The 15,151-nt window shown below is 37.2% G+C and overlaps 1 protein-coding gene across 6 annotated transcripts in view; it reads left to right on the top strand.

Annotated features, from left to right (window-relative positions):
• The window catches only part of SBF2 (SET binding factor 2), a 234,630-nt gene that overhangs the window by 130,793 nt on the left and 88,686 nt on the right, over positions 1-15,151 (top strand). For all 6 annotated transcript variants that reach the window (XM_032112338.1, XM_032112341.1, XM_032112339.1 and 3 more), the window contains exons 7-14: positions 4,523-4,655; positions 5,648-5,756; positions 6,493-6,606; positions 7,409-7,486; positions 9,209-9,322; positions 9,855-9,983; positions 10,693-10,791; positions 13,015-13,219. In XM_032112338.1, coding sequence (XP_031968229.1) covers positions 4,523-4,655; positions 5,648-5,756; positions 6,493-6,606; positions 7,409-7,486; positions 9,209-9,322; positions 9,855-9,983; positions 10,693-10,791; positions 13,015-13,219 — 981 coding nt within the window. The remainder of the gene's footprint in view (positions 1-4,522; positions 4,656-5,647; positions 5,757-6,492; positions 6,607-7,408; positions 7,487-9,208; positions 9,323-9,854; positions 9,984-10,692; positions 10,792-13,014; positions 13,220-15,151) is intronic.

Genomic DNA, 15,151 nt, shown 5'->3' with positions numbered 1-15,151 from the left:
GCAGGATAAATTAACCCTCCCAAAGCTCTCTGCTGGCACAGCCACATTGCTCCCCATTTGTGAGCAAGCTTGGCTATAGTTTAATCATGTAGTGTGCAGTCCTAAAAACCGACCTGCATACTTTCCTAAATGCAAATTGATCCTGAGCTGAGTGACGTAGCAATCTTTTGGGTATCACTCTGTGTAATTGATTTGAGATATTTGGGTGGACAAATGAATGTAATTTGGCAAGGATTACCTATGTGAGTATTGAGTACAGTTGTTGCCCCTTATTTACTAGTTAAGCTTGTGTTTTGGTCATTAGCAGAGCTATGCAGCCACATCTAAAAATAAATATGAAAAGAGTTTTGTTTTTCTCTACTCTTTTCTTAGTTATCTTTAGAGCTTGACACTGCCTGGCACAGAACCTGTACTATGCAGTCTCCAGTGGCCTTTCAGAAAGGCTTTTCAGGCTTTGTTGACCCATTTCCTGGATTAGTCTGGCTAAGTTATGGATTATTTTGTCTATTAAGCTTTTTCTTGTGTCCAGTAATTCAAGAATGGCGTATTGGCATAATAATGTATTCAACTAGTTGAGTTTCTGAATCCATGTTTGTAACTCTTTACAAAAGTCTGAAGAAGCAAGTGATAATATTTTGATTTCATGCAATATAGAAGACAGTAACTTGTCAAGTACACTTTGTGTTTGGTGGTTTTTTTTAATCATGCTTAAATAAGTACTTAAATTCTAGAACAACAGGAAGCAGGCAGAATGATACATTTGTTGATGGAGGATGTCAGATAATTTAGTACAAATTACAGATTCTTTAAATACTTGAAAACAGTGAAGGTCAGGAAGCCTCCATTCAAAATTTTCCAGCGTATGTATAATATTTTACAGGATGTCTGTCTGTAGACAGCAAAAGAATAATCTGTAAAAATCAACTTGTTTGTTGTTTTTCATGTTGTCTATTTATGCCCTGACAAATGAGCATCGGATGTAGTGTGGAGTCTGCAGACCAGCAGAGGGTTCAAGGTTACAGACAGACACGATTGTGTCTTGTAGCACGAGGAAACTGGGCTCAGGCTGTCATTTGGAATGGTTTGTTTTCAGTAAACAGCTTGTAAGGCTTGAAACAACACCTTGGTGGCTTCCTCAAATAATTTGATCAATGGCTCAAATGGTTTAGAAAAGGAAAGTGATCAAAAGTTGTACTATTTATAATTTATTTGATTCTATCAGACAAAGGTTTCCCTCACAGTCGTTATGCTGCTGATATTCCTGAAAAGATGTATTTCGAAGTGTGGAGCAATAATTTTGTATTGAGTTAGTGGCCATCATCTTGAAAATAAGACAATTCCAGATTAGGTGTCTGTATTGTACACTGAATTTTTTTATATTATGTATTTTATATTTTTCTGTATTGCATACAGAGCATTTAGGAAGAGAGAAAGAAAGAAGGAAAGAAAGAGGAAGAGAGAAAGAAGGAAGGAAAGAAAGAGGGAGAGAGAAGGAAAACGCTGGTACAAATAAACTGTGTGGGCTCTATAAGATTTCAGCCAGTGGAAGTGGTTAGCCTGGGTTTTATTGTCCAAGTGTGTTAGATTCTCTGAAATTTCGTCTCTTCCATAAGTTCTGCAAATAAAGCAACGTTTTCCTCTAGCTCAGCAAAGCTGAGGCTGAATCAGTTGCATTCATATCACAGTAAACATTTCAAATTCACCTTCCATGCCCAGTTAAAGTGTAGTGAACTTCTGGGAGACCAACTCTCAGATGTAATGTTTGAAGTATGTATTCCGCTGTGGGACATCAAGTTCTTCTGTGGGAAATAGTTGCTGAAAGTAGTCATCTTTAATTATATCCATGCTAATTAAGATGCACTGAGAAATGCCTCTGTGGAGTGCAAGCTGAAGCTTTATCTGTGACCACTACTATGCAGCAAAACCAGACTTAATTTCCCTAGTGAAACTACGAAAGCCTCACAAAATGTACCATCACTGCTTAGTAATTTAAACTTTGTGTTCCACTGACTGGACATCCAGAACTTCATGTAAACTGAAGATGCTGACAAAATCCATTTCTTACAGTGGTAAAAATAGATAATAATCAGAGATACAGTTTAACACTACACATGAAGATTACCTTTATTATTTATACAAAAGTGTGTCATTTTAGTAGTCCTTAAGAGACAGTGTGATCTATGTCCAGTGTGTTCAAATACTATGAAGTACTTGCAGGTGTCCTCTTTCTACATAAGCAAAATTCTGATTTCCCCTTCATTTTTTGCAAAAGTGTTCAGTTATTATGTGCTCTGGAAAATTGTGTGTTGTTTTGGTATCTGATGAGAAAGCCTGTATTCGGAAGAGATTTGAAATTAAAAATGCTGATACTGGGTAAGTTTTATGCCTTCTAAAGGTGTTAGAATTAAAATATTCTTGAATCATCATCATTCACAGGAAAATAATATCATATGGCTAAAAAGGCTGGGTTTTTTACACAGCTTGGTTTCAATTGAATCTTCTCAGTAGATGAATGTTCTAATTCCTTGCAAGACAAAGTTTAAAGTCAGTAAATCCAGAAAATATTTTAGAACTCTTACCTTTCAGAACTCAGGTTTGGGTTTTAAGATGTGCAGAATGGAAAACCATCTCTTTGAGGAATTTTCAATTATAGGTATTTTGATGACAGGAAGGGCTTTTTTAGAGCATTTCATTGTACCGAATGGTTTGAATATTTGTGAGGTTTTTTTGGTATTATTTTCCTTGGTAATACCTGCCAAAACATTATAGGTTTTTAGGGGCCTGTTTGAGAAGCTTTGTACTTGATTGTAGGAAAAAATTGTCAGATGTTTAAAAAATATGTATTTCTAAATGTCTTGAGACATTTGGCGTGGAGTGAAAGTGTGAGAAGCCCAGTTGTCATGAAAACAAAAACTCAGTTTAAAACAAAAAGTATGCTCCAAAATATTCTTTAGAATTTTCTGGGAAAAGAACAAGGGCAGTTTTGCATAAAAGGGTCAGTTTGAGTTTTTAAATTCTTACTGAGGTTTTTTTCAAGCAGGCAGCACTTTCTAACCTTGTGTTCAAAGAAGTACATACCCCTTGTGCATGCACACAAGAAAGGACACTATTTCCAGTTCCCTTCTAACCATTCACTGCTGGGTGCTGTTTCATTCACATGAGGAAACAAATTGGCCTTTTTATCATCATCTTTACCATGTGTATTACCAAGCAGTTTGTTTTCTACTAGCACAATATTAACTATGCCACTGAAAATAATAGCAAACATTTGCGACAGTAATTCACTCAGCCTTGTAACAAAGCCTTCTGTCCTCAGTCGTCTCAAGCCTGTCGTTGTGTGGGTTCTTAGGACTCTTGGAGAACGGAGTTTGGAAGTACAAGCTGTTACGTTGTTGTTTGACTTGTTCATCCTAAGAATTGAGTCTTCTTTTTGCAAACAGCACTCTCCGAATCCTTGTCCCCCTGTGTTTATGAACTGAGCTTTACTCCAGCCAAGACAATTTGCATACATCGTGGAAGAAAAGTGATTTGTCAAAACATGTAATAAAAATTACTTTAAAAACCCAAAGTGTTAATTATCATATGAATATAGTGGCTCTCCATAGTCACACTTCTTTTTGGAGGACATTATTGCAAGATAAGCAGTAGCTTTGGGAAGGTAATACAGGCTGTCTTACTGATAACACAAGCCATGTCCTCAGGGAAACATCATACATTCCAGCATATTTCAGGAAATTTCATAAATTTCAGCATATCTTACATGTGTCAGGCATGTCTGCTTCTCAGGATGGGACTTTTTTTTTAAAGGAAATATATTTTTGGTTTTCCCTGAAAGCACATGGCTTTGTCTCCTAGGTAAATTGTACTGTCTTAAAAAAGCCCAAAAACCATCCCATCATCTGATTCATGAGTCTTACCCTAAATCTAGTGGGACTTTTTAAAACATTCAGATCTTCCTTAAAGTATCTTTATAATGACACCTACTCTCTTACTGCCCTCTTTTAACCTCATGACTCCTGGAATGCTCTCCACGGATAAAGTATGAATATATTCACTAGGAATCTTGTAATTTTCTTTGGAACTTGGCAGTATGATTTTATTTTTTTTCCCCCTGCTTGGAGATACAAAGAGGTTTAGAAGTTAAGCCTGGATCAGTGACCGGGGTTGAGTACTGGATACACAGAAGGCTATGCAGAAGATGCACATAATACTGTTTGAAGACATTATTAAGCATTGCTAGGATTTGTGCTGAGAAGTGGAAGTCCTTTCAAGTGGTATTGAAAGAGAGATGTAATACAGTATATTTGCAGCATAGAAATACATTCAGATGGTATTTTAGCAACCTGAAAAACAGAAGGACAGTGCAGTAGTTAAATAAAAGGTAGAAAAACTTGGAACTTGGCAATTTATGCATTTATCATATGCTTTTTGAAAATCCCTCCAGAAAATGGTACATTTTAATGTTGTTTTTTTTTTTTTGGCATGTTGTTACAGTTTTTTCTTATTGTTTTATCTTTTTAAGGAATCCAAAATGTACTCAGCTTATTCTGTGCCGTGCTTACAGAAAATAAGGTTCTCTTTCACTCAGCAAGTTTTCAAAGGCTCAGTGATGCCTGTAGGGCTCTGGAGTCTTTGATGTTTCCCCTCAAATACAGGTGAGTTAAGTTTGGGTTCTTTGAACTCATTAACTAATTTTATAACTCATTTTGTAACTGATATTACATTGTCCCAAAGAAAAGGAGTTGTGCTGTATTTGTTCAAATAAGCAAAGCTATTCATGATCATGTATACAAGTCCTAGTCCGTACACATCATTAATAAAAATCTGTTTGCATCATGGCACTGGAAACAATTAAGGGAGAAACATCCCTCCTGCAAATGTAGGGTAGAAACACTACTCACAACCCTAAAGATTCTGTGGTGCAAAGATAGCAGCTTCAGTACTGTGTATCAGAGTTTTAAGTCGCTGACAAATGTCCACCAGAGAATGAATTTAAGTCCACAAACTGATCCTCTCCTATGAGCCACAGGTGGATCCAACATTATGCAATGGAAAGCTTCGTGTCAGTCGATTTGGTTTCTTTAGGAAGAAGACATCTAATTCTGACTCACGTTTCAGGCCATGCTTATATTTTAATAGCTTGTTTTATTTAAAATATTTCAGAGATAGGCTTCTTTTTAATATAGAATAAGAAGGAAAAACTGGAAGTTGAGTTTTGGAATATGTTTCTTAATGTTTAAATAGTAATGAATGTAAACTTGTAATAACTGTAAATTAGGTGTGGAAATGCATTGATCAATTTAGATCCAGCTCTTGATGTTGCTTTGATGAGCACGCTGAGTTTCTTAAATTATCAAACCAAGTAAACAATACTTGAAATAGTTTTCTATGCATAATGTTTAGTTGTCATTTCAATATGAAAGAAAAATATTTCCTTAAAAGCTTGATTATTAATGATATTTTATCAAAGGCTGAAATGTAGGTAAATGGCCAAAACCGAATCATGTTTTTTAAATGAAGGTATTATCCATAACTGTAGTGTCCCTGATTACCAACAGGAAGATTATAATTTTTTTTAAGAAAAAAGTTGCCCTGTGTGAAAGGATAGTCAGAAGCTTTTATTCTATTTTATTTGTTCTTTTCACAGTTATCCCTATATTCCAATTCTTCCTGCACAGCTACTGGAGGTTCTCAGCTCCCCAACACCTTTCATCATTGGTGTTCATTCTGTCTTTCGCAATGACATTCACGAGCTTGTGAGTATTTGTGCCCACCCACAGTCAGTGCCTGCTCTGGTGCTCAGCTGCAGAGAGCTCCTGAGTGCTTCAGAGATGTTTGTATGAATAATTCACATATGTTCAAAATATTACTGTAGAAAGCAAGGCTAGACAATCAGAAGAAAAAAGAGAAAAGACATCATTTTTTTTGTAAATACATTGAGACTATAAAGTAGAGGAGGGAAATGTTTGATTCTAGTACAGGAGGGGAAGGAATGGATCCATTTCCAGCTTTGTCATCTATTTGTCCTGAGTTTGAGCAATTCAGTTAGGATTTTCAAGTGTGTTCTCAATTGCTGTATTTTACCCTTTTTAAGCATGTCCTTGGAGAAACTGAACCAGGGTTACTTACTAAGAGGTGCTTAGAAACACAAGATTTTACTTATGGGTGCCCTCACTGTGTTCTTTTGCAAACAGCCAACATGTTAGGTATCTCAAACCTCTGAACACAGACCTGAAACACCGAGAAGCAAAAGTCACTTTTGAAAGTTTAGCCTAATTTCATTTTATTTGGTTTAATTTAATTTTTCATGGCTAGATTCAGTAATAGGAAGTATTTGGAGTATTTCCTGTATCATAAGCATTCTGTGCATTAAAGTTAGTACTGTTCTAATTAGTTTATTCTAACTTATTTGCAGATCATGGAATTTGAAGTGTTATGTTCTTAAGCTATGCTCACTGTGTGCAGTACCAATAATATATTTGTCCCTTGCAGTTAGATGTAATCATAGCAGACCTGGATGGAGGAACAATTAAAATTCCTGAATGTATTCATCTGTCCCAGCTGCCAGAGCCACTGCTACACCAGACTCAAATGGCACTTTCTCTGGTATGTTTGGATAAAATCCCCACTTTCCACCCTCTCACCTATTTGTAATGAATGAAAGATTTCAATATTAAGCTTCCAAACACACTGGAAGTGAGATTTCATAGAATGATTCATGCAACATTCCTGGTTTTAGAAGAGTTTATTCTCTGTAGTTCGAGTTAATCGGTAATTTAAATCTAAAATGTCTTTTCGCTGTTCAAGAGGTAGGGATTTTTCCTTTATAATGATTTTTAATAAGAGTATTTGAGCAGCGTTATTACTGTTTGGTTCTGCTGCCTTTCTGTGGTTATAAATTCATTTCAACTGTACATTTTCTTGAAATTTAACAGATTAATAACCCTTCAGCCTTAAAGTTTATTTGTGTGATGCCCCTATTTCACTATTCAGGAATGATGGATTCTACATTAGGGAATCGCCATAAAGAGTACTTCAGTTTGTCTTTTTGCTATCACTGTAATAAGTTAGAAATCACCTTATTTGGAGGCTTCTGAGCAAATCTTCTTATCTTGAAAAGAAGAATTTTTAGTCTGTTAATCTGTTTCAGCTGAATTGACTCTAAAATCCCTAATGGTATTGATCGGCTTCATGGACTGTGATAGGTTTTGAAAACTAGCTCACATGTAGAAACCTGAAGCTGAGAAGTTAATTCCACCTTTATTTCCATACAGTCTTCACAATTTAACTCAATGTATTACTTGAGGTAGTCCATATCAGTGGATATTAATTTGAGAAAGAAGAAGAAAAAAATTATCTTTTTCTCAGCAAAATGAAGGAAAAAGATTTTGTTTTCGAAATTCTCTAGGTTTTGCATCCTGATTTGGAAACAGCAGATTATGCATTCCCTCCCCCTCGAACGGCTTTGTCACACTCAAAAATGCTGGTAAGATTTCTGTGTTATTTTCTGCTTCTGACTTTCTTGAGTGGAAAACTGTTGAAATTTTAGACTAATGTTCTTTTAAGAATTTGTGTTTGCTTTTCCATGAACTTTATAGTATTATTGGTGGAGCAAAGAAATGCATTTTGCCCTCCAATAACATTCTAATGGGTTAGAGATTTCATAAAATCCAAAAGCCAGTTCACTTTAAGAACACACATTGGGGGGTTTTGTGCAGATCTATTTGAAAATGTTAAACTCTTAGGTGGTACAATGTATTTTTTGTACTTATTTCTTGCTTAAGATTGGGATTTTTAATTGCTGAAGGCAGGGAGTGTCATCCAGACGTCATCTAAACTAATGGTAGAATTCTGCTAAGATCTCACTTTGAATAGGGAAGTTATAAATTAATATCATTTTGTATCAAAATAAGAGTTATGTTGAAATCTGAAAGAAATTACCATGTTTTCAAGTAGTTCAAAAAGTCAGGGTACAGATGGACCTGTTAAAATCCTAGAGAGCAGCAGAAAATGAGCATATCTGTCAGTAAAGTGACCCATACAAAATTTAAGTTAAAAATAGAACAACACTGATCATTTTGCAATGAAGAATAAACAGACATCTAGTAAAATACTCCAGTAATATATTCCAGCTTTATATAATCTTCTATATACCTTTTCTCTTTAAAGTAAGTTACAGGCTGTATTTTGTAAGTTTATATTTGCTTGTTAGTTGGTTTTAGCTGGTTACCTGATAGTAAATACAATATTCTTTGCTGTTAAAATTAGAGTTTATTTAAAACATCTTTTGAGACACCATAAAACCTCAGGTCATAAAACAATTTTTGGGACCTCAGGTTTTTGACATGGCTGCTGAGATAAAATAATAGAGTGGCACAGGATTTGATGTCAGTCTTTAGTGGCATCTGGGCCCCATGGAGATGTCACTGCCCCAAGTCTGCCCCAGCTGTCCACATCAGTTCCATTAACGTGGTAGTGCATATGTAAGCACTCTCTTACTCAAATAAATAAACCAGAAGTTTAAAGACCTACTATTTTAAACTTTTTAAAGTAACTCTGGCTTATTTTGGCAGCAGAAGGTTGGCAAGTGAAGATGTGAGTTGGAAGAGTCCTAGACAAGTAGCTGGGCAAGCCTGGAGCAGTCTGCTCATCTGGCAGAGCTTCAGCTGGTGGCTGTGGTGGGATGCTCCAAGCCTGGCTCCTCCAAACAGCAGTGCCATCTTAGGCTCCTGTTATTCCTTGCTGCCCATGCTCACTCTGAAGACAATGTTTGTGTACTGCTGCAAAGCCACACTTGCTTTCGGGAATAAATCCAGGCTAAAATAGCCTCTTTCCTTTATTTCACATCAGGTCTCTTTCAAAGCAGTTGATTTGTGTGATTCACCACATGAGCACTCCCCCATTGCCCTGGCATTGCCCAGAGCCCGCGGTGCAGGCATGGGGAAGATCAGCAGGGGTGAGGGATGGCTGTGCACAGAACCTGTCATGGCCATCTGAGGATAGGGCAGGGGAACTTGGTGGTGTTTAAGGTCCCTTCCAGCCCTAACCATTCTATGAGACAACCTCAGACCTCTACGAGTATCTCTGCTTCATGTGCTGCACTGCTACACTGATGAATTTGTAGGCATTTCTCATTTAGTTCTATGCAAGTGTGGAGAAATTTAGGATACGAGGGTGTTTTGACAGCATATTCAATGACTGCTTTCAGGATAAAGAAGTGCGAGCAATCTTCCTTAGGCTGTTTGCACAGCTTTTCCAAGGATACCGGTCCTGTCTTCAGCTGATCAGAATTCATGCTGAGCCAGTCATTCACTTCCATAAGGTAAAGGAGGAGCAGTTATGTGTATTTACAGTATTCCTTTGTGCCATGTTATTCCCACAAGCCTGCCTTTTGAACAAGTGGTAAAGTTTAAAAACGTAAATAAAATTATCTACATGTGGTAAGCATATCATTTTGGCATAGCACGATATCAGCATGTTTTAGTGAGACTAATTACAGGGACAGCGATGAACTGTACAACAGAGTTAACATTTAAATTTAATACAAATAAACATTTGAGGAATCATTGTGGAATTTTGAAAACCTCTGTATGTAATAAGATGACATTGCTTGAAGGTACTAGTTTTTATTACCTGTGAGATTTAAAAAATGTGTGCTTCAACTTTCCATTTCTGAATTTAGGTATAAAAAGATACTGTGTATGGTAAAAGATTTAATTAGAAAGTGCCACTTACTAGTATAAGTGATACTGATAGGCTGGTGAAAATGTTTAACTGGTAGTTTGTAAAAGCTGTAGTTGCTTGTAATTTTGATGCTAATAAAAAAGTGCATTTTCTTTCTGTCTTTCTTGCAGGCAGCCTTCTTGGGCCAGCGAGGCTTAATTGAGAATGACTTTCTAACCAAAGTCCTCAATGGAATGGCATTTGCTGGCTTTGTGTCAGAGCGGGGTCCTCCTTTCAGGACCTGTGATCTTTTTGATGAGGTGAAAACCGTTTCTGTATTCCCAAGTAAATTACATTGTACCTGTGGTATTTCAGCATGGGAAAAACTACTGAAATGCTTCTGAATCCCCACTGTTTATTATGTCAAGTTTATACTAATCATCTCAGCTCTTATTTTCTGATAAGGAGATATTTCTAGCTTACTTCCATAAAATTATGCCCCCTCATATGTATGAAGTTAAATAGTTGTATAAACTTTGGTAATGCTGTTCCTATAGTCAGGTCTGCAGCTTCATAATACATAGCATGTGCTAGTACAGAATTATTTTGAGGAATTTAATTATATTCTATGAAATGTTACAAACTCATTGAGAAATATTACATTAAATACGTATCCAACAATGCAATGCCATAGTTTTTACTGTGTTGGCTTTGAGTTGAATGTAAAGTAAAAATGGAATTTGATACGAATTCTGTGTTGTAGTAGTAGTACCTATGAGAAATATGGATTGAGGTATAGAAGTGTGAAAAGACTGGTTTAGGTATGCAGGACTTTCTGTCTGGTAACAAACACTGCATATGAAACTGAAAATGTCTCATGTTCCAGAGCAGTGTGACATCACACACTTTTCAGCATTCAGCTTTCTTTCCTTGGTTTCAATTTAAGATTAACATTTCATAACTTAAATAGGAAACAATTTTTTTTAGTTGAATTATCAACATTTTTATTCTTTTTCTTTTAAAAAAAAGTTGGTAGCCTTTGAAGTTGAAAGAATTAAAGCTGAAGAGGGCAATCCACCAAAAATGATAAAGCATGTTAGAGAACTTGCAGAACAGCTCTTCAAAAATGTAAGTTGTCTGTACCTGCTGCATCTGTAGAGTTGAGATGGTAACGTTGAAAATTCTTATTTCTCAGATCCAGTCTCCAGAAAATGGAACTGCCTGCTTGTGGTAGTCATCATCTTCATTGTGGCAAAAAACCCTGGAACTTTTAACAATCTATAATTTTGTAGATGCAAAGGCAATTCAGTGTAGTAGTACTGATTTATTGATGCTAAATATTGATTTACACATACCTACAACTACTTATCTATTTTTAGTGTGTATGCACATAATGTCTATAAACTGCTGTTTTCTCTGCTGCAAGCTGTCCATGCCAAATACATCTCTTTTCTTGCCTCTCAACAGTTTTCCATATGAAAACCATACATCCAATTTGGCATAATGTGTACTTTCAGCAGTTCTTTCCTGCTATGTGACCCAGTCCCCCTGGTTTGCGTGCTCAGCAAGCACTATTTCATTTTTTACAGCCTGTTTCTTGTACTCTTTAGGTTTCCTACAGCACATTTCCAGTTTCATTTTTGCCTTCATATCATGTTTATTTTACATAGTGCTTTTATAAAATCTCTTACCGTATCTTTAGCTGGTTGTGGTGTGAGTTTTTTTGTTTGTGGGTTTGGGGTTTTTTGTTTGTTTTGGGGTTTGTGGGCTTTTTTGGCATAGGCTGATCTCCCTCCCCCTTACACTTGTGTGGTTATTCAGACTCCACAGAGCATTCATTATCTGTTACACCATCAGCTGACACCTTTGTCACCCTTTCTTTTCTTTGCCCCACTGCCCCAAAACTGTGGTTTACAACTACAGTTCTGTAAAAAACCCCACAAGAACTCCAAATACTGCTAAGTTCTGAGGTGTTTGGGGGTGTCTTTTGGGTTCTGTGTGTCTTTTCTGATGATGAGATTTATTTATACCATTGTGACTGACCTGCTCCTTCACTACCACCAAGTCAGTGGCTTCACTGGGGCACACACTGATAATCACTAAGTCAATGACTTTGTGCATTGAGAAGTCAGACTTCTAGTAGTTGTGCATGCACCTGTCTTTGACTAAATATAGGTGATGAGTAACACTGCTTCTTTAAGTTGTGCCTAGAGCTGTCTGATTTTAAACTGACTGCATGATGTATTTTGACATCTTGTTTCACAGTTTTAATAGTCGTAATATTGTAGCTTAGATACAAGGGAGAGACAAGATCTGTTGAGGAGAGCTAATGTTGGCATGAGCCTTGGTACAAGTGGAAAATCCAAGACATTAGACCTTTAATTAGCCTAATAGCATGTACATCTGACATTCATTTGTGATGTCCAAGATTCAAGTAACTTTTCCTGTGTATTTCCTCTGAATCTCTCCTCTCATTGAAATGAATTGTGGAAGTTATTCTCCTTTTCTAGCATTTTCTGCCCTCTGTCCTCTGTTACCCCCTCCTGAGACTGTGTTCCCTTTCTCTCCCTTGCTTCCCCTGGTATCTGTTGCTCTCATACCCCCCCCTGGGTTTTTGGCTGTTTCCATTAAATTTTCCTTTGCAGAGAATGCATGTGGCTAAGGAGCTGCTCTGTTTTGACTGCTGTTTCTCAAGTTGATGCATTTGATCTCCTTGTTGTCTTTTGCTCCTGTAAACAACAGTTTTAAGCTCCTGTTTACAAGTTTTCTTCCAAACTTACTGTGCATTTACAAGAGAAACCTCATTGATGGATAACACTCTTTGGCAGTGGTGTGTAGCCAGTAATGAGTAACAGCATAGAGTAAAATTGAACATCAGTGAATTCAGATGTGACTAGTGGTAACTCTGGTATGAATGAAGCGATGAAAATACCCCATTTTGTTTGATTACTACACCCCTGGAAATGTGAGGTGTGATCCTGTGCGTGGTGGTAGATAGTCTCTCTAATGAAGAGCTTGACTGTCACATTAATTTACATTCAATTTCTTAATATTCATTAAACTGCATAAAATCAACTTAAGTTAAGCAGTGATTTTCTTTTGCTCTCATTTTGAATTCTGCACATCGACAAAAATAATTTTATAAAAGCCTTTAACAAAGTTGGAAATGTTAAAGATAATGAGCCAAGAGTGATATGATCATGAAACATTTTATTAGTCATCTTCATTAGATACGTGACTTCTGAATCTTTCCGATAGGGGAGATTCTCCAAACATCAGTAAAATTAGATGAGACAGATGGTAACACTGCGTGATTCATTTTGTGTTTGACCTTTTACTTCTGACCTGCAGGAGAACCCCAATCCCCACATAGCATTCCAGAAAGTGCCACGGCCCACGGAGGGCTCCCACTTGCGGGTGCACATCCTGCCTTTCCCCCGGATCAACGAGGGCCGGGTGCAGGAGCTCCTCCAGGAAGGGCTGGCCAGGAGTCAGGGTGCCCCTCCTGCCACGCGGGGGGACAAGAAGTGCGTGGTTCCAGCGGGTCCCCCTGTGGGTATGTTCATTTGTTCCCTGCCTCACCTGGTTCTCATGGATAATTAGCATGACTGCAATGTGTTGCTCCCAATTTTATGTTAATGCTGTATTTTTAGTGATCATAGCAAACTCTGGTGCATAGATTTCAGTGTTTGCCTTTGCAGCTTTAAAAGCTATTTTTTATCTGCCTTTACTAAGAAGTCAAACATCCAGAGAGTGAGGGGCATAACTGCTAACTATATGATCTGAATTAGACTTTGCATTGAACAATTAAACTAGATACTGTCTACTCACCTAGGCCTGTTAAATATCACCATAGGACACTTGTAGGACTGGCTGAACCAAGCTTTGAACCATGTGAGTTTCTCCATTGATACCAGTGAGAGACATGTAAATTACTGGAAAAAGGCAAAGGGCAAAGATGGCATCTGTCTCAAAATAAATATACCTATATTTAAACATAAAGAGCAGATGTGGACATTGTAGGCCTGCAAATTTTCATTTTAATGCCACAAAGTTCTATTAGTTATAGTCATACTCACTGATGTGAATGATGGCATAAACCAGTATGGTTAGTAAACTTGCACATGAAGTTGGCAGAGCTTGTGAAACTTTTGAAGGATGGGATCAGAATTCAAATCCATCTTTAAAAATTAGATATCTAACCACAAGACTCCATTGAGTTTTGTTCTCCTCTGCTGCTTTTCTTCAAATAAGGGATTGCACTTGCATAGGCATGATCGGCTGACTAGGCAGCAGCTCTTCAGAAATTAATTTGGGAACGTTAATGACCATAGGGCAAACATGACCCAACTATATCAAGCTACTGCAAAAAGGACAAACATCTTAGTAGGATGTATAAACAGGAGCGCAGTCAGTGAACCCCATGGAGAAATCTTTTCATTGTGCTCAGTAAGACCTCAGCTGGAGTGTTTGTGTCCATTTTTAGACACTGAAAGACTGTCTCCATTTTTGGTTCTGTTGGAGGGAGTCCATAAGAAAGCAACAGGAATGACCAGTGGTCCAGAGAATGTGACCTACAAGGAAAGATGGGGAGTTGTTTAGACTGAAAAATAGGAGACTGAGGGCACACATAATAGCGGGCTTCAATTATACAAGAGACAGTTAGAAAAAGAAGGGGAATAATCTGTAATGATAAGAAATAATGGGTTTAATTGCAGCACAGAAATAGAGTTATTTGTCAGCAAGACATGGTAAAATGAGAATTGTGAGGCAGTTGAGTGGAGTTCTTGTGAAGCCGCAGAGTCTCTGTTATCACAGAACATTGGGAACATATTAGACAAACATGAGAAATAACATAAATAGTGTTGATCCTGTCTAGGGACAGCAGGGTGAACTAGATGGCCTCTTGAGGCCCTGCCTAGGCCTGTTTCTCTTTGGGTTTATGTAAGAAGAGGGTGCACTCTCTTCACCTGCCTTTGCTGTTGACTGTATCATTGAATCTGGTACTTAAAAAATTTAAAGGCGGTGTGGTTGTGTTCTGTTATCTTTCTTCAAAAGGCTATTTGCAAGAGAAGGGGTTTTTTAAGAAGTTTAATAAGTCAATTTCTGTGTCAAACAGGGGGTTTGCTGTTTTTTTCCTGAGGAACAGCTTTCACACTTACACTCTCTGCTGAACTGTATCTCAGAATCCTTGGATACAAGTAGCTCATTATCTACTAGAAAGGCATGTTCTGCATTTAGATACTATTTATTTGATATTACAGAGAAAAGGAGAATGTTAGTTCTTACATTCTGAATTTTCTTGAAAAATAAGAGCAAAACAGTGCATTAAGAAAATAAGATCTCAGCAATTTGGAATCTAGATAAAAGGTTTGTCAGGTTTTATTCCGTGTTGCAGAATTCTTGTCATGGCCATCTAAAAATTGTTGTCTACTGCTACAAAATATGCAAGGCTGTGTAGCTCACTGCAGAACACACACACACACAT

This window comes from Corvus moneduloides, chromosome 6 (assembly GCF_009650955.1).
Source record: "Corvus moneduloides isolate bCorMon1 chromosome 6, bCorMon1.pri, whole genome shotgun sequence".
Classification (NCBI taxonomy): Eukaryota; Metazoa; Chordata; class Aves; order Passeriformes; family Corvidae; genus Corvus; species Corvus moneduloides.
Note: the sequence above shows the minus strand (reverse complement) of the source record. Positions and strands in the feature narration are given on the sequence as shown.